Here is a 20,000-nt window from a genome sequence, read left to right on the forward strand (position 1 = left end):
CCTACCCACTGCGCTCTGGCAAAGACTAACGAGCTCCTCTCCGGACCGTTGGCAAAATAAAACTCGGACCTTTTCCCTCAATTTGACGATGTGTCGATGGCAGTTGATGAGCCTCATTTGGGTAGAATATAGATGGTTGAGGGTCAGTGACCTTTCCCGGAGGATGAAGTGCAGAGTCGATTATGTTTCTTGAGACATACTGGATTAAGATGCATGGATGTTAACCCTTGAAGTACATGCGCACAGGCAAGAATGCAGGATAAACTCTACTGCTATACCCGTAGGATGCTACAAAAGAATTTGGATGTAGAGAATAGTCTCCTAATGTAGACTTGGAGGTATAGATTCCCGAAATACAACTCTTTTTTGGCACGAACTTAAATAGAGCAGAGAGCAGTGTTTCTTGGCACCACATGTGCTTCAGAGCAGAAGACAATGCATCCTTTGAGGGCTAACAAGAAATTAGGGCGTATGTTTATTATATCCCTTAATTACATATTATTTTTCGTACCAAATAGAGTTAATGCATCATATATGATCGTTGAATTAATTTTCCCCTTCCTATATATTCCTTTTCTTAAAAGTTGCTGTTAAATCTTTAAATTTGGATTTGCTAACAGAGGAGTATTTTATTTGTGTGATTTCATAATTTTTTTAGCTGTTTTAGGGTTAGGGGAAAGTGAAAGAATGGAGGAGCCGGCTTCATTTTGATTATATAAATTTGCAGTTATGGGAAGATAGTATATTGTTTTTGTGTATATGAATATCATTTATGGTACATTATTTAATATCTGTATTTAATTTATTTTTATATGATAATGAAACTAAATGAATTATGATCTATAATTTTTGCATATTTCGAAAAAGAAGGAACGAAATGTGAATATCCAATATTTGAAATTGAGTGTCAGTTTCGCATGCGCTAATCCAGATATGCTAAAAATCCTAAAGGTGGATGAAAAAAGTTGTCAAAAGCCTGAAAGCTGGATAGAAAGGGAAATTATCAGAAACTTAAAGATAAGTAAAACAAGTGTCGAAAGGTGAAATATTGTTGAAAGCCAAAGAGCTGGTGAAAGATGATTGTGATATACATGGATAAGAAAATTTGTCATACAGTTTTTTCTTGTTTTTTTTTTTTTTTTGTGTGTGTGTGTGTGTGTGTGTGTGTGTGTGTGTGTGTGTGTGTGTGTGTGTGTGTGTGTGTGTGTGTGTGTGTGTGTGTGTGTGTGTGTGTGTGTGTGTGATAATCCTAAAGAAAGTGAAAAATAACAGCAAAGAAAAAAAAAGTGAAAACTTTTGTAGATATAATTTTCTTCTTCATTATCTCTGAAAACACCAGCGATATAAAGAAATTACAAAAAAATACGAATGAAGGAACTTTGCCATTGACTGTCACGTAGTTTTCAATTATGGTAATTAGCTACATTTTTCCATTTATTTTTCATATTGGTTGCTTACCATTGTCAGTTTACGAAAATATCAGATATTAATGAATGATAAATCCTTTGAATTGATGGCAAGAGCTTTCTAAATTTGACATCTATTGCATAGTTGTATTTGGTGTGTTATATCCAGTTGATATTACTTTTGTCATAACCTGTCACTAAAGACCTTCAGTGTGCGGTGGCATAGTGTCAAGCATTTGCTGAGGCTTTTTGTGCATCTTCGGTGCTCCGGCAAAGGCTAACAAATATCCACCATGGGAGATCTAGGAAGAAAGAGCTTGGACTAGTTCCTGATTTGGTGATAAATATACCTAGGCAACCTACAAGCTGTGGCTCATTAGAAATATATATAGGGGAGGGATGATAGCCTTTGCTGGAGTGCTGCAAGTTGCACAGCTCGCATGCAGGTTAACGGCAAACACTGGGTCGTACTTGTTTGATATTATTCGGTCCACTGTTTATTATTATCATCAGATTTATTAATTGTGCATTACTATCAACTAAATTTTTTATGGCCATTAATTGTATACGATATTGGTATTTTTTTAATTATTTGCCATGTGTAATGACATGAATGAATATCAGTACCAGGTTATTAATTTTTAAATGTGCATTATTTATACTTTTAGTAAAGTAGATTTAGAAATTGATTTATTGATTTACTCAGAATTTAAATGCATTAATCTTTATCAACCAGGCATATTTAACTTTCTTATTATTAGACTATTAATTTTATAATCATATTATTTTGGACAGCATTCTCATAATCATTGGCTGAAAGGAAATAGGATATAACAATTTAGTGTAATGATTATGTTGAAAACTCTTATAAAAATACCATTCACTTACCAAAGGCTAAGATGATAAATGTAAGTACTGGAGAATATATTTGACAACTAGAAAATGATTGATTAGCTACATATTTTGATCATCCACATTTGATTAAGGAGAATGAGATTGATGTATGTCAGAGGAACGTGCACACACACAGGCAGGCACAACATGTAGATGTTATGAATATTAATTGTCTAGTTGGGGATCTCTGGGGAAAATTTGCATTTGTAATATGTTAATTTGTTTTAGTAGACTTTTCATTGAGTTTATAGACAGATATTTACTTTGTTATTATTAGAGAATTATTGTTATTATTAATATTATTATTATTATTATTATTATTGGTATTGTTATGTATACATTTCTTTTTTTATTGATCATCATTATATATGTATATGGATGTGTATGTATATTTACATAATATAATTTCAGATATAGATGTTAATATATCATCATATATTTTTAATTTCATTTTAGATGTTATTGAAATGAAAGTAATTTCTCATAAGATAATGATGATGATAACACAAATATAGAAATTTAAATTATGCAATGGTAACCCTCTTTGAGTAGTTACAGAGGAGGTTAATGATAATAGACAAGAGCAGACAGAAATGATATGTCAGTAATAATGAATAAATAACTGTATTAAAGTAATAGCTGCCACAAGATGATTGATAGACAAGGTTTGATGATAAGGCAGAATAGTAAGAAGAATATGGCATGATAATGGAATATATTTGGAAGCGTTTTTTAGTTTGATTTTTTGTGTTTTTATTAAAAAATATATATATGCATCAAGGAAGAAGAAATTTATATCAGTTGCCTTTATTTAGATCTGCAAAAGAAGAGGGAACTCCTGTAGGTCTTGAAAGATGACTCTTTATCTAAAGACTCTTTATCTATTAGGAAAATCTAAAAGAATTATTGATTTGAAAGTTTCCTGATACAGTTACAGTTAGCCAAAAGAATGGGATGGATGGATGGATGTTTTTTTCTTTCTTTTATTAAGAATATACATAATTTCTGAAATATAAAGTATATATGTACTTATTAACCCATTTTAAAGAGGTCATACTGCCTTTGTAAGTTAAGGCCAGTTTTATGTAGCAATTATATCTTGTAGTTTTTAAGAAAATTCTCTTTCTCGTACTCCTCTCATCTTGTTTATTTCTCATTTTCTTCTTTTCCTTGTTTTTATGTTTTAATCCTTTGAGCTCATATTTTCCTTCTGTTGAAAAGCAAATCAATTTTCTTTAGAGGCAGTTCCCTTTTTTGCCTGCCTATTAGTCCCCAGTTTCCCCTTCAAAATAAGGAATTTCTCCTCTCCATTGGGCTTCCTTTTCTCCCTTCTATCAGTACCCCCTTTTCTCCCTCTTATCAACACCCCCTTTTTACCTTCCTATCAATTCCCTTATGCCTTCTATCAATACCCTTCCCCTCCCTTCTTATCAATTTCTTTACCCCCTCTTATCAATGCCCTTTTTATTGAATTTCTTTTTTCATCCTTTCCATGCCTTCCCCCATCTTATCAGTTCCTTTTTTTTTCTTTCCTTTTCCTTTCTTTTCCTTCCCTTCGCTCTCCTTCCCGTAAGTTCTTTTTTGTACTTTCTAATCAGTTTTCCCCTAATTTCCTTCAGTCATTTCCCACTTTGTCCCTTCAGTCTTATTATTATGTTCCCTCTAATCAATTCCCCTCTTATTTCCTCTAATCAGTTCTCTGTTACTTTGCTTTCTTCCCTTTTAACAATTTTCTTTATTCCCTTCTGTGTTTACCATCTATTCCCACTCGTTGATTAGCTTAATTCTCCCCAATCAGTTTCCTCTCTTCCCTCCAGGCATTCCCTCTAACCATTTCCCTGTCTCTGTTGTAGGTCTCGAGCATGGAGGATGCAGAGTTTTCAAAGCCCCTGCACATCCAGCGTCTAGAACAGGCACTCAAGCTCGATCCATTTCTCAATTACGTGGAACAGGTCATCAACCAGCCTGTCAGGTGAGGCTTAGTTGGTGGCAGTGGGTGGATCTAGTATTAGGCGTAATTGGAAAAATAGTCAGTTGATGTACATCTTGTCTCTAGGATTTCCATTGAGTGTGTAGTCTGTTGTAAGTGTCTGTTGGAATGGAGTCCATATGGTTTATGGTGTGTTGGAAGGTGATCAGTTATCATATTACCCATTTAGTTATATTTTAATTGCAATTTCTATTTTGCTTTGTAAAAGATGAACACTTAAATCAAGATTAGATATTTTACCAAATACTATGATTTATAACCTTGAATATATTTGAATAAAGTGAGAACATATCTTAATCATGAGTTTGTTCACAGTGATGACACAGCGTCAGAGTCAGACGTAGAGGGAAGTATATCCTTGAAGAATGGTATATCACGAACGAAAGATGGTAAGTTTGTGGATGTATATATTTGTTGTTATGATGCAGTTTTTCCACCCCCATTTTTATGATGCCAATTATATAGTTCAACTAAATCACTGGTGCAAGAGGATTTTTTTTATTTGTTGATTTTAGTTTTCTAAATCATATTCAATTGGAGATATATATATGTCTTTAATAACCTCATTATCAAAGCTTCATCATAAGAATACTTCTTCCTCTAACCTCTTACACCTCACACAGAGAGAGAAAATGACAAATCACACCTGTACAACTTTTTGGGTGTGCGTCGTAAAAGACAGTGGCTAAAGGACGTACTGGTATCGTCATCCTCATCCTCCTCTGAGACCGAGAATGACACAGAAAATGAGGATGGACCAGAACTCACACCTGCTGACCTGGAGAACATGCTCAGGGAACACCGCCTCCGCAAGCATCACCAGTCGCACTTTTACCAGAATGAAGAGGTATGGGGTCTTTTGGTTGGTAAGGACTGCATGTAAAATGAATAATAATGGGATGTATCTGAAGATCACATAAAGATTAATCATGTTTTCCTTTTTTATTTTTTTTATTATTTTTATTTTTTTTTTTTATTGCATATCTGTTTTCTGTTTGTTTCATTTGTCTTATTTTAAAAGAATTATCATGATTCCTTTTGTCACTTCTTTATTCAGATAATTCATTTCCTTTTCCTTCCTCAGAATCGAGGCTACCTGTACTATAGTGCTGGCTTGCTCTCACGTGTTGACAAATACCCAGAACACCAGCGATTTATGGCGGGGTCAAGGAGAAAAAAGAACAAAGAGAAAAAGGAAAAAGAGAAGTTAAAGAAGAAGTTAAAGAAGGAAGAGGAGGAGGATGAACTTGATGCAGATGTAAGAGCTTTGTTGAATAGATTTTTTTTTCATTTTTCTTTGTTATGTGGAAATGAAAACAGGCAAGACACCAGTTTGGAAACAGAAAAGCAGAAGCAGATGAAGTAAAAAAATAGATATATTATTTCAACATGCTAACTATATTTAGCCTCTTTCATTTAATATATTGAGAAAATATAGATACATTTATTGCAACCTAAGCAAGTTTTATGTAAATCATTTTGAAATGTAACATTTAGTAGGCATATGAAGTCAAGGTAGTATTTTAGGCAAGCCTGTCTAGCCCGCGTCTGAGTCAAATTGTAATCAAGGGAAAACCTTGTAATAGTTCTAAAAGCCAAGTTTCATTTCTTACAGAAAAGACTTGCCTGTCTAGTGCGACCTAATTTTTCATTGATTATTTTGACAAAATCTAAATCGCAAAGGAACATTCTCAAATTTGAACGTTGTATAATCTAACAAGTCCACTAGTTATTATGGTTCAAAGGGATATTTTCTAGTTTATCCTACTCTAACTTACTGAGCCTACATCATCACAATAATCAGAAATACATCAGCAAATTTACAGTAGTGTATATTAACAATCCAATGAAGTCCAACTTAGTTCGTACGCTTATCTACATAATGTTGAGAGTACTAGAAAGGTAATGATTTGCAATAAATCTCCCCCTCCACTAATGCAATGAGAGTATTGGTACCTTTTATAATTGTTTATATTGTATAAACAGACACATGAATAAGGAAAATGGTGAATGAATTTTTGTATAAGTAAAAGACTAAAAATTAAAGAAATGGAACATGTATTCCCCTTCCCCCCTTGAAACTAATGATATAATTCCAGTAAATAGATAGGTATGTGAAATTATGATTAGAATTTAGATTAAGAATATAGGGGAAAAGGAAAGAACACTTCCATTTCTTTCTTTAAAATTGAAGACAAGTGTAATAGGGACATTAGTAACAGCAAAAAGAATTTTAATAGACTAATGTAAATAATGAAAGAGAGGTATCAAAGAAAAAAAGAAAAAAGAAAGAGGGGACAAAAATGAATCAGAATTTATTTTCAATTTTCTCAATCTCTCATCAGAATAATGATAATAATATTCATAAATGAACATGAAAAAGAGAGAAAAAAAAATGAAACTGTTACACATTCTGTCAGTTCAAAGTGATGATGGTAATGTCATTTGTAATGATAAACGTAGTCCAGTGAGAATTTTTTAAAAAATGCAATAAAATTATATTGATGAAATTAATAGTACATATAACACTAGTAAAGGCATAAGCAATTTCTTATAAAAGAAAGGAAAAAGAGAAGGCACACTGTAACGCCGGTCCGTTTTGTCTGTTCTCTCGATCTCTCATCAGAGCCCTCTTGCACAGAATGAGGACAGCTTGCACAGCTTCCCTGATGACGCTTCTGATGACCTCTCCATCCCTGTTAAGGGACGAGGGAGGGGCAGCAAGAAGGATAAGAAGCCCAAGAAACTGGATGCACAGGTTGGGACATTTTTGTTGTAGTTGATGGTTAGATCAGAGTCTTTCCTTTGTTGTTTATTGTGAGTGAGAGTAAAGATGGTGTTTCAGATCTTTTTTTAGGATTGATAAACAGGACTTGGGTGATGTTGTTTTGTAAATTTTAGTTGAAAAATGAAACTACAAAAAAGTTGATATAATTTAGATATTTATTATTATGATTTTGTAATGGATTATGTTAATAGATATATTATGTAGTTGAAACTCATTTTATCATTTAATGATAGTTCAGCGATTGCACAGCTTGACCTTAGGGAAACGGTGAAGAATGGAGAATTTGACTCTTCAGCATGTACTTATTTTATTATATTTTATACTATAAGTAATTGTTCTAAGTTTTGTATATCAGTCTTTTTTTCTCTAAAATCATCACTTTCACTTTATCATTTTATTTACCATCAGGTGACCAAACTCCATATTGTCACATTATTCATTTTCAATATAATACCATTTTCTTCACCAGTGATATTATCCATCATCATATCATATTCATATCATGATCATCCTACTCATTATACACTTCTTTACACTTATTTTCATTCTTTTCTCCCCAGGCCCTGACCATGCGCAGACACAAGCTATGGGTGCTAATGGCCAAGAAGGAGGTGGGCCGTTGCCAAAAGTCCAAGGCCTCCTTCCGCAAGGAAGTACTCCAGAACTGCAAGCGCATGGCCACAGGGTGTATGCGTGTGTGTAGACAGAAGGCCCTACAGGTGAGGGGAATATTCTTTCCTTGTTTAGTTTTTTCCCTTTCTAACAGATTTAGTTGCATTGGATGCTGTTCTTCATTTATATAGCTTACCTAGATTGTGGTCAGCTCTGTTGTGTAGGTGTTCTAGGTGTAGTTTGCATAATTTTTATCTTAGCCATTATATTTTTTCAGTTGTTTTATAATTAACCATTATATTCTGTAGTTTTATCACTCTATATACCTTTCTTATTTTTCTTTTCCAACTCTTAGAGCCAAAAGACAGTAAAAGACAAAGTATGGATGCTGAAGCGACTCACAAGAACTATGCAAGGGGAATGGAAGAAGTTCGACCGTATCTTGAAGGAGCAAAACAGAAGAGCTGAGAGGGAGGCAGAAGAACAGCGCAAAATGGACAAGGAAATCTTGGAGGTGAGAAATTTGCATGTACCTGATTGATTTGGGCCATTGTCTTTAAGTTGTGTATGCTAATAGAGATTTGTGTGACATTAATGTTACTTGTTATAATGCAATCAATGGTATTTATTACGGAAAGATTATTATTTTTCATTTAATTGGACTTCAAGGTTGACAAATAGGTTTATTATCTCACTCCTTCTTATGACAGGTAAAGAGACAACAACGCAAGGTCAACTTCCTCATCACACTGCCAGAGCTCTATGCTCACTTCATGAAGAACAAGATGGGCTCAGCCTCCATGGATGACGAGGACACCAGCAACATCCTCAAGCAGCTGGAGGACGATGGGCCCATCCCTTCTTCGTCGTCTATTGATGATTATGATTGGTTAGTTGTTTGTGTGATTTTGTGTGTGTTTCTGCCTTTTGCTGGTTTTGATTGACTAGTTATTATCCTGTTTGTTAATAAATTTCATTTCATTAGAACTTGGGATTTTCAAATATATTTTTGTTAGCTATGGGAATTATTTGTTATTAGAACAACATGTGTAGTTTATATATAAAATCTTTTTAGCATAGCATTATGCTATACTATCTGATTATTTTTATTATCCTTGTTGCCTTCCAATTTTATAAAACAAAATATTAAATTCAACAGTGAGGCTATGAAGGCTCAAGCACTGAAGACTGCACAGGAAGCCTACTCCACACAGCAGGCGCGACTCAGCATGTTCTCAAGCATGGAGGGTGAGAGCCTGCCTAATGTCGGGGGATCAAAGGAAGCCAAGGAGCACCCACAGCCCATCATCTTCAAGGGCATCCTCAAGAGTTACCAGATGAAGGGCATGAACTGGCTAGCTAATCTCTATTACTTTGTGAGTAGTCATTCTTTTTCTCTTTGTCTTTTTCTTCCTTTTTCCATTTTCCCTTCTCCCTTGCCCACTCCCATTCCCTATTCCATCCACTTTCCATTTTGCTTTCTATGTCACTCTTTCTCTGTCTCTAAAACCAAATTGGCAGTTTATTATCATTGTAAGCTTATTTGAAGATAGAATTATGTCTTGGAATCTTAACTTTTTTTTCCTTTTTTCAGGGCATTAATGGTATTCTTGCAGATGAAATGGGTCTGGGAAAGACAGTACAATCAATTGCCTTCCTGGCACACATTTGTGAACAATATGGTATGTACAGCAGTGTTGTTGTTTTTTCAGCTACTAATCTGTTGCCCACATGCAAGAAGAAGATTTATTGGTCAGCATGTTTGTTTGATAGTTTGCAAGTTGTGAGATTTGAGTTTCCTTTCTGGTGAATTTTAGGGTCATAATTATATTTTTTTTGTTTATTTGTTTTCACAACTGTCACTTCATATCTTGAAGCCATTGACACAGAAGTGATATGTAAATTTATGCCATGTCTGCTGATTTTAATATACAGATTTTGTTTCCACATTGATGGTTCCAGAAGTGCTTAGTCACCAAAGTCATTCACCCATTTTCTGGGTATTCATATTTGTTTATGCAAATAGTATTGTTAATTGCATTTGAATAATCATACTGCCACAAATGATGATAACAGTATCAACATTAATAGGATTAGAAAAAAAACATTTTTCCATAAAATTCAAAAGCTTGGGATATCAGATGAGGTCACATAGGGCATACTAAGTGACCTCTTTGGTGGCTGAAGATCTGTACAGAATTCACAAAATAAAATTACAGTGGACACTACATGTACCTATCACTAATGGGTTCAAGTGTGTATTTCGGTAATCCATTAAAAGTCTTAAAGAATCTTTGTTATCAATTCAGGGGAAATTATATATTATTAAGCTATTCATTTATGTCTATATATTTTTGACATACATTTGGGATTATGTACTAAAGAGTCTTTTTTAGTACCATAGAAAAGTAGTCATTATTATAATATGTCTTGTTTATTTCTTTATATTTATGATATGTTCTCTACCCTCACAGATACGTGGGGCCCCTTCCTGATTATCACCCCTGCATCAACCCTTCACAATTGGACGGGAGAAATTGCCAGATTTGTGCCAGATTTCCAAGTATGAAAAGAATGATAATGTTTTTGTCTTGAATGTTTGTTAGAAGGTTTTAAAGAAAAAATAAAGGAAGAGAAATGAGAAAAGAGCTAATTAGGTTTTGTTGCTTTTGTATTTCAACTTTGCTTTCAACTCTCAATCTTTTGCCAATGGTAATTATTTTTCTCCTCTTGGGAAAAAAGCTAAATCTTATATTGTACAGCAGATGAAAATTTATGTATATGCTATAAAATCTGTCTTTCAAAATTTCATTTCATTTGTATGCTTCTGTTGTATTTCATGATTTGTTGACTTTTTACTTGCTCTTGTTCCTCAAAGTGGTTTTGTACAAATCAGACTGACTGAAACTTCACCTGTGTTACTTATATTGCAGGTGTATCAAACTTTTCTGGTCAATGTATTGTGCGTACTCCCATCTGCTCTGTCATTATCACCATTTATGTTTCTACTCCACAAAACCTTGCTAGCTCACTCCTCTCCTCTGCAGGTGGTGCCATACTGGGGCAACCCCGAGGAGCGCAAGAATCTCCGCAAGTTCTTTGACGGGAAGAACCTTGGTACAAGGGAGGCAAGCTTCCATGTGGTTGTCACAAGCTACCAGATTGTGATCCAGGATTTCAGGTTCCTCAACCGCCTCAAGTGGAATTACATGGTCCTTGATGAGGCTCAGGCCATCAAGAGCATCAACAGGTGTGTTCTTGGTTTGGGATGTTGTAGTGTGTATGATGATGCAAGCATTTGTACTGAGAATTAGATGTATTATATTATAACACAGAACTAGCCTGTTGTGGTTGTAAAGAACTTTAGAAGTTGTGTTTTGAAATTGTGTGTAATGTTCACAATAATGCAATTGGACAAATATAAGCCTTAATATTTTGATTTTGTACAGTTGTAAGTGCTGTCTTCAGTGTCATTCTATTTGCATAACTATAGCAAGTTTGAGAGAATCTATGAGCTGTAGAAAAGTCTCCAAGGGTTGATTGGCTTCTCAACTACAGATGGGTATTTCCTCAGCTTCTAAAATATTACCATTTAGTCTGAGGTTTGGATATTTATTTTCCTCCAGTGCTCAGCACAATATTAATCTTTAAATTTCCTGCTGTGGTCAACATACAGCCAGAGATGGAAGCTCCTTCTGGGCTTCAGCTGCCGCAACAGACTGCTACTCTCAGGAACTCCCATCCAGAACAGCATGGCAGAGCTGTGGGCTCTCCTTCACTTCATCATGCCTTCCCTGTTCGACTCTCACCTATGGTTCAATGAGTGGTTCAGCAAGGACATTGAAGGCCATGTTGAGAACAAAACACACGTGGACGAGAGTAAGTTTAAGATTTTGTATGGGTTTTGGATGTAGGATCTAAGTGAGAGTCATAACAGATTTATGAAAACTAGGATGGAAAAGAATTTGGTGTGTAAATACTTAGGAATGAGATTAATTGTTATGAATACCATGCCAGAAGATTTTTATGTTGAAAGAGATGATAAAATAGTTTACACCAAATTTTGTCTGTGAATGTAAATGGTGTAAGGATAAAACAAAAGTATGAAAACAAATACAGTATATTGTGGGTTTGTGGGTTTTGAACTGTTAGTGTGTAAGCAAATATTATAAATTCCTAAGAAACAAATATTCATGATCTACATAATAGAAATTTCTTTATTATTCCTCCTGGGCAAATGTTGAAAATGATTTAAAATCTTAAAGATGACTCTCCACAGCAGTGTTGTGATTGTTACTGTTGTTGCTTTTTAAGAAACCATGTCACCACATTTTGCTGTTTTACAGAGAAGATAAAGGATATACTGAGGTGAATTGGATTTAATGGAACATCTTTTAACACTTGGCCTCTTTACAGAGCACCTGAATCGACTCCACATGATTCTCAAGCCATTCATGTTGAGAAGAGTAAAGACAGAGGTTGAGAATGAACTTTCAGACAAGATTGAGGTAAAGCAAATTATCATAAGTGTATTGTGTTGTCTGATTATGTTTATATTCTATAACATCAAGAAATCTTTGTATTTTATGAATATCCAGGAAAATTAGATTAAAAAAATGATTTAGATTTCAACTTACATAGCATATTTGAAATATGATTTGTGCAAGGTAATTATATCTTGAATTTTAAGAGGTATAAGTTATTAAGAATCTTCTGAATTATGATGAATTATATTTCTGATCCTCTTTTACCCTCTGCAGATCATGATGTACTGCCCACTTACCCTAAGGCAAAAGTTTCTCTACAATGGCCTCAAGAACAAGATCAGCATTGACGAACTATTGCGTTCCTCCATGGGTCCCTCATCACAGCAGACATCAGTCACCTCATCACTCATGAACCTGGTCATGCAGTTCAGGAAGGTGAGTAAGGATTGGATTAGGAATTACTGATCTTTATTTCTGATATTGTTATAATTTAGATTTTTTCTGCATGATTTATATTTTGATAGGTATTTCATCTTTTCTTTTTTACTTTATGATATATATGAATAAGAGGCAATAAAGCAAGACAACAGTATTATACCATTTTTTGCACACATCTTGTCATTGCTAATAACAACTATTACACTTAAGTCTCAGTATCTGCCGCATACATAACTTCCTATAGCGAACATAGACTACACCTCAACTGTCAATGTAACAGGAAATGCCATACACAGGACAATATTGTCAGTAGCTGTAAACATCAGATACACCCTGCAAATATCACGATTAGCTGTTAAAAGCCTTAAAATAACGTCAAGCAATAATCTCCAACTCCCTCCCCAATAGGTGTGCAACCACCCTGAACTCCTAGAGAGACGAGAAGTGCGCTCCCCCTTCACAATGCAGCCTGAGCCATACAACTTGCCCAAGTTGGTGTTCAGAGATGTGTGCCTCATCCGGGACAACCCCAGCCAACACCACTGGCTCTATAACAAGCTGTCGGTGTTCAATCCACACTACATGCATTCTAGTTTGAAGGAGGAAGGTTGGTAAAGTTATTATCTTCGTTTTTGTTGTAATTTTCTGTACATTTACCTGTGTTTTTTATGTTGTAATTTGTTCTTCCTTTTTTCTATACAAGTGAGATTTTAAAATGACTGAATTGTAGTTATGTCTTGAAATGTTCTAATGAAATTGATTGCATAGTAAAAATATATTTATTATGATTGTAAAACTTGTTCACATTATCCAGTTTTTTTTGCTCTTTCTTTCTTTCTTTCTTTTTTTACATAGTCCTTTACTTATATATGATGTGCTATTAATATATTTTCCTTATTTATGGAACTTTTTTTTTTTCACTCAAACAGGGAAATCGACCAGGTGTTTTTCATTCCTTCGGTTCATTGATCTGAGTCCCTGTGAAGTCCAGACCTTCAAGAAAGATCATTTGCTAACTCGGTAAGTGTATTTGTGAAAATGATGTCTGTTGATTGAGTTATTGATTTTTCTTTTCTTCTATTAATATTATTATTATTATATATAATCATTATTTTAATTATTATTGTTATTTCTGTTATCATTATTATTACTATTATTATTATTATTATTATTATTATTATTATTATTATTATTATAATTATTATAAAGCTTTGGCTTCATTGCTTCAACAAGGAAAGAATTAATTGAAATTGTGCATGAAAGAGAAGTAGGTAGGAAAATATCTCTGTCATTTCAGTGTTACCTTCCACAAATGATTTACAGGTTACAAATATTTAAAGTGTGGAAGGACAAGATTATGACTAGTTTGACTATGATTAGTAAAACCAAATTAATACTGTAAGTAATTGTTAGTAAATGTTGGGGTTCTAACTGATTTTACAGCCTTAATTGCAAGATGATATCAGGCCTTAAAAGTATATAATTTGGAGTTTTGATGATTAAGCAAAATAGATATATGCATTTTTTTGTCAAAAAAAAAATGAAAAAAAAAATGTGTACCCTTGATATTTCAACATCATATTTTGATGTAAGCTGAAGTAACAGATAATTCATTCAGAAATATTTACTGCCCTTAAACAGACGATGGCTCCTTCTGCTGGCGGCAATGCAGTATGAGAAGATCCGCCAGCACCGCAGCGCTTGGCAGGAGAAAGACAAGCGATCAAGTCCAGGCCTCATGCCCGTGCGGAGAGACCACCTCATAGTAGATAGTAATTTGTGCCCGGCAAGAATAGCATCAAGCAGAGTGCTCTCCAACCTTGTCTTTACCTCAAACACATCCTCGGTTTATACCTTCACAGATCATGTGATTCACCATATGCCAGAGACGATGAGTCATAGGATAATGAGGTTGGTGTCTCTGTATGTATGTATTTGATAGCCTGTGTCTACTAAGGCATATTATGAAATCTTTTCTGTTTATTTTTGCTCTCATGTATCTGTCTCTCTATCAATATATTCCCATGTCAAACTCTAGATATGTAATTCTCACAGAGCACATGCATCAATCCTGTTCCGTTTCTCTTTCCCCTAGATCGAAGAAAGTGAAACCCCCGCTGATTGAGGTCTTGTCAGAAACCACAGAGGGGGCGGGAGTGACAGGTGAGGAGGGCAAGGCCACAGATGCCCCAGATCAGGTAATCCCGAAGGATGAGACCACCAGCCCCTCCCAGCCAACCACAGGGGAGAAGGTGTCCTCTCCTCCTAAGCCGGTCCACTTGGCTAAGCTTGGGAGTCCTCAAAAGGTGGGCGGTGGCTCATCATCCAAGTCGTCCCACAGGAGGTCAGGGGCGGGTTCCAAACACGGCTCCAAGAAACATGGGAGTAAGGTTAGTTCTGAGGAACTGAGAGGATGGTGTGTGTGTGTGTGTGTGTGTGTGTGTGTGTGTGTGTGTGTGTGTGTGTGTGTGTGTGTGTGTGTGTGGTGTGGTGTGTGTGTGGTGTGTGTGTGTGTGTGGTGTGGTGTGTCTGTGGTGTGTGTGTGGTGTGGTGTGGTGTGTGTGTGTGTGTGTGTGTGTGTGTGTGTGTGTGTGTGTGTGTGTGTGTGTGTGTGTGTGTCTCTCTCTCTCTCCATGTATTTGTATCTGCAAATGGATATTTGGTTGATTGCTTATGTTGCGATTTCAATGGGTATTTTTATTATTGTGATGACATGTACTATGCATCTGCCAGGCTCCTCTCTCTCTCTCTCTCACTTTTTCCATCATGCTCTCTGTTTTTTTTCTTCACTCTTTTATTTTTTGTTTATTGTGTTTGAAGTGCTTTTGATACCTTAAAGAATAGAAAAAGGAATCAAAATATAACAAAGATATAGTGTACAAGTCCAGAAAAAAAGGTAAAAACAAGGAGGTAGTCTAAGGAAATCAATGACTAAAAAGAAGAGAGAGAAAAGAAGGGTGGAAAGAAGGGAAAGAATGAGTAAAGGAGAAGGAAAAAAAGGAGGTAGGAGGGGAACTGAAAGAAGTGGAAGATAGAGAGAGGGGAAGATAGAAAAGGCAAATAAGGGAAGGAATGGAAAGGTGGGGTGTGAGAGAATGTAAAGAAGGGAGAGAAAGGATGTAAAAGAAGAAGAGGGAGGTGAAAGCAGAGCATGAAAAGAGAGGGGAGAGATAATAAAGGGTATAGGAAGGGATTGTGTGTTTCTCATTGTAGAAAGAAGGGAAGGGAGTGAATGAGGTCTGGGGGGGGGGGCATGTTATATTGTGGTGTAACTTGGCATGATCAATTTGTTGTTGGTGGATCTATTGTTCTCGTTGGTGGGGGGTGGGGTGGGGGTGGGGAGAGGTGTTCATGAGACCAGTACAACCTCTTTTTTTATTCTTCATTCATTTTTTTTTCTTTATTGATATTCTATTTTCATATTTTTATTCAATTCATACTCTTTCACTTGTGACTTTTTTATCATTAATGCTATTTTTAACATGTTTGATTCGTTTCTTCTCTTTTTGTTGTGATATATGTCACCCTCTGGTTATTTATTTACTTTATTTTCCTTTTCCATTTAAATGCATTACTTTACATGTTCATATATCCCCTTCCTATCTTCATGATCTCGCAAACATAGTCAAGGTGACTCATCTTTCATGTTTCTTCTTTATCTTTCATCTTTTTTCCTACTGCCACTTTCTTATTTTTTTCTTTCTCCTTCACTGGGTCTTTCTAACCTCCCTTCCTTTTCTTCATTTCCTTCCTTCCTTTTTTTTCCTTTCTTCCTTCATTTTTTCCTTATATTCCCTCCCTCTTTCCTTCCTTCCTCCCTTCCTCCCTTCCTCCCTTCCTCCCTTCCTCTTTTCATTTCCCCCTTCCTTCCCTCTCTCCTTCTTTCCTTCCTTCCTTCCTTCTGTCTTTATTACCCTCTTCCTTCCTTCCTTCCTTCCTTTCCCCCTTCTTTCCCCCTTCTTTCCTTCCTTCCGTCTTTATTGCCCTCTTCCTTCCATTCCTCTCTCCCTCCCTCCCTCCCTCCCTCCCTCCCTCCCTCCCTCCCTCCCTCCCTCCCTCCCTCCCTCCCTCCCTCCGTCCCTCCCTCTTTTCCGTCCCATCTTCGCTCCCTCCCTCCCTCCCTCCCTCCCTCCCTCCCTCCCTCCCTCCCTCCCTCCCTCCCTCCCTCCCTCCCTCCCTCCCTCCCTCATTTCTCTTTCACTTCCCGCCTACGCAAACCGTTTGCCGAGCGCATTTCTTGGTTGATGAGCAGATTAAAGAGTCCGCGTTAAGTCGTGTCAATATTTGTCCGTTTTATTCATTTCGTTTCATTTTCTTTGGTTTACATTGCTCGTAGCTGATGCATGAAAGTAGTTATTTTAGTGTCTCATGTTGTTGTTTTCTTCTTCTCTTCTTTGGCATTGTCTTTTTTTCAGTTCATCACTTTTATCTATTTTGGAATTGTTTGTTTTGGATAGTTGATTGGGTTGGGTGTATATAAAGGTATGAATGAGTACAACCACCACTACTACAACAACTACTATTACTACTGCTACTGCGACTTCTACTTCTACTTCTACTTCTACTTCTACTTCTGCTACTACTTCTGCTACTACAACAACTACTACTGCTACAATTACGACTACGACTTCCACTTCTACTACTACAACTAGTACTACTACTACTACTACAACTACTTCTACTACTACAACTAGTACTACTACTACTACTACAACTATTACTACTTCTACTACTACTTCTACTACTACTCTGTCCCCTTCTAACCTGACGCTTTCCCTTCCCCTTCCTCCTCTTCCACGGACGAACATCGCATCACGCGGCAAAAGAAGGTTAAATACGAATTCCGAGCGCGCAAACGAGAGCAAATACACACATATGCAAGCTAATATGCGTATGCACTTACGCTGAATTACGCGCGTACTGGCTCGGGTAAACAGACGCCCAAAACGCCCACGCACATACGAACACACGCACAGTCCTCCAGCGGTGCGCACACCCTCGCGGCGGAGGCACGCACACGTACGCACGTATGCACGCGCGTACGCACGCACGCACGCACGCATTCACTCACGCACGCACGCATTCACACGCGCGCACACACACTCACACACACACACACACACACACACACACACACACACACACACACACACACACACACACACACACACACACACACACACAGTCACAGTCACACACACAGTCACACACACAGTCACACACAATCACACACACACACAGTCACACACACAATCACAATCCCTCCCATACGCTCACACACGGACGCACACACGTCCCCCTACTACGCTCCCGGCTGGGTAGCAATCCTTTACTTATGCAAGGGCGGCTCGCTTGAATAACGCATGTTGGAGCCAGCGCACGCGGGAGCATCTCGGCGTTTTTGCTTTTTTTTCGTCTTTCCTCTCTTCCTCTCTCATCGTTTCCATTTTTTTTCTTGTTTTCTTTTTTTTTTTTGTGTGTGTGTGTATGTTCTTCTTTGCGTTCTTTTCTTTATCTTTTTTTTTTTTTTTTTTTTTTTTTTTTTTTTTGCATATATTTGTTCCTTACTTGCGTTCTTTTCTTGATTTTTCCAGTTTTGATCTTTTCTTCTTTCCTTATTTTTTCTTATTTTCGTCTTTATTTTTTTCTTTCCTTTCTCCTCTGCGTTTCCTATATACTCATTTTCTTCACGCATTTCTTTTTCTCCTTTAGATTCTCACTTCTCGATGGGTTGGTTCGCTGTTCTCGGCGGGTTTTTGGTGGGTTGGGCGCCTTTGTGTATTCACGCCCGCTCCCCCGCCCGCCCGCCTGTCCACCCGCTCGCTCGTGCACGTGCGCGGGGTGGCGAGGTGTGCACGTGGGCGGGGGGGTGGGGATGGGGGGAAGGGGGTGGCGATGGGAGGAAGGGGGTGGGGATGGGGGGAAGGGGTGGGGATGGGGGGAAGGGGTGGCGATGGGGTGGAGGTAGGGTGAAGGGGAAACGGGGTAGGGATGGGGGTGGTGGAAGGGGTGGGGATGGGGGTGGAAGTAGGGTGAAGGGGAAAAGGGGTAGGTATGGGGGTGATGGAAGGGGTGGGGATGGGGGTGGAGGTAGGGGGTAGGGGAAAAGGGATAGGGATGGGTGTGGTGGTTATACTGGTTGGCATGGGGTGGGGTGGCGGAAGGGGGAAGGGATGGGGGTTATGTCGGAAGGCATGGTTGCATCCTGATTATGCATCGGGAGGGGAAAAGATGGGAGAGAGGGGGATGGGGGGGGAGTCGAGAGAGGGATGGGGGGGGGGGGAGAAGGGATGAGGTGAGGAAGGGAGAGATGGGGGGGGGGTGAGAGGAGGAAGGGAGGGAGATAAAAGAAGAGCCAGGGAAAAGTAGGGAGAAATAGGGAATGGAAAGCAGAGGGGGATGGAGACGGATATGGAGAGGAAAAGAAGGAAAAGAGAGAGAGAGGAAGGAAGAAATATGGAATGAGGAGAAGGGAGAGAGGAAATGGGGAGAGGGAAACAGAGGGAATGAGGAGAGGAAAGGGGAGTGTTGACATGAGGAGAGGGAAAGGGAGAGAGGAGATTATTTTTATTATTGTTATCATCATCATCAATCATCATCATCAATCATCATCATCATTATCATCGTCGTCGTTGTTGTTATTATTATTACTATTAGTATTATTATTGTTATTATTTTTGATTATTTGTGTGGTAAGCCATATAAAGAGTAACACCGAAGAGTTAAGCAAAAATAACAAGATAAGTATCACGACTGGGAAAAGTTACAATCCCCGAGGGCAATATATTCCGAAGAATACAAACAACATTAAAAAAGAAAAGAAAAGAAAAATATATAGATAAATAAATAAAAACGTAAAAAACTGAGATGTAAATGGTCGACTTGTATCCAGTGGAGTGAGGAGAAAAAAAGGGGAGAAAAGAGATGAAGAGAGGATGGGAGAGAGAGAGAGAGGGGGGGGTGAGGAAAAAAGGGAGAGAGGGAGGGAGAGGAATGAAGAACGAGAGAATTGAGAGATGGAAGGTTGAGAGGGAGAAGGATGAGATGTAGAGAGAGAGAGAGAGAGAGAGAGAGAGAGAGAGAGAGAGAGAGCGGGAATCAGGAAAGTAAGGGAAACCGAGGGAATGGGGAGAAAGGAGAGAGATGAGATGAAAGGAAGAAATGAGAGATAGGGATGGAGAGGAGAGAGGGAATGAGGGAGAGAATTAGGAGAGAGGAAGATCGCTGGAATGAGAACAGAAGGAGAAAGAGAATGAGGAGAGAGATGGAGAAAGTGGGAGATTGAGGGAGAAAGAGAGAGGGAATGAGAGAGAAAGAGGGGGAATGAGGGACAGGGAGTTAAAGAGAAAGAGAAAGAAAGAAAGAAATGGAAATTCAGAATATCC

The 20,000-nt window shown here is 37.5% G+C and overlaps 1 protein-coding gene across 2 annotated transcripts in view; it reads left to right on the forward strand.

Annotated features, from left to right (window-relative positions):
• The window catches only part of LOC113828475 (chromatin-remodeling ATPase INO80), an 85,069-nt gene that overhangs the window by 768 nt on the left and 64,301 nt on the right, over positions 1-20,000 (forward strand). Inside the window, exons 2-20 of one of the 2 annotated variants that reach the window (XM_070133361.1) lie at positions 4,154-4,272; positions 4,606-4,679; positions 4,914-5,137; positions 5,375-5,548; positions 6,917-7,048; positions 7,639-7,797; positions 8,046-8,204; positions 8,401-8,579; positions 8,850-9,066; positions 9,285-9,372; positions 10,165-10,253; positions 10,738-10,940; positions 11,367-11,569; positions 12,107-12,198; positions 12,451-12,612; positions 13,024-13,222; positions 13,545-13,635; positions 14,257-14,526; positions 14,711-15,005. In XM_070133361.1, the coding sequence (XP_069989462.1) occupies positions 4,163-4,272; positions 4,606-4,679; positions 4,914-5,137; positions 5,375-5,548; positions 6,917-7,048; positions 7,639-7,797; positions 8,046-8,204; positions 8,401-8,579; positions 8,850-9,066; positions 9,285-9,372; positions 10,165-10,253; positions 10,738-10,940; positions 11,367-11,569; positions 12,107-12,198; positions 12,451-12,612; positions 13,024-13,222; positions 13,545-13,635; positions 14,257-14,526; positions 14,711-15,005 (3,120 nt within the window). In that variant the 5' untranslated portion in view covers positions 4,154-4,162. The remainder of the gene's footprint in view (positions 1-4,153; positions 4,273-4,605; positions 4,680-4,913; positions 5,138-5,374; positions 5,549-6,916; positions 7,049-7,638; positions 7,798-8,045; positions 8,205-8,400; positions 8,580-8,849; positions 9,067-9,284; positions 9,373-10,164; positions 10,254-10,737; positions 10,941-11,366; positions 11,570-12,106; positions 12,199-12,450; positions 12,613-13,023; positions 13,223-13,544; positions 13,636-14,256; positions 14,527-14,710; positions 15,006-20,000) is intronic. The other variant, XM_070133365.1, reaches the window with a different exon arrangement.

This window comes from Penaeus vannamei, chromosome 2, assembly GCF_042767895.1.
Source record: "Penaeus vannamei isolate JL-2024 chromosome 2, ASM4276789v1, whole genome shotgun sequence".
NCBI classification, from domain to species: Eukaryota; Metazoa; Arthropoda; class Malacostraca; order Decapoda; family Penaeidae; genus Penaeus; species Penaeus vannamei.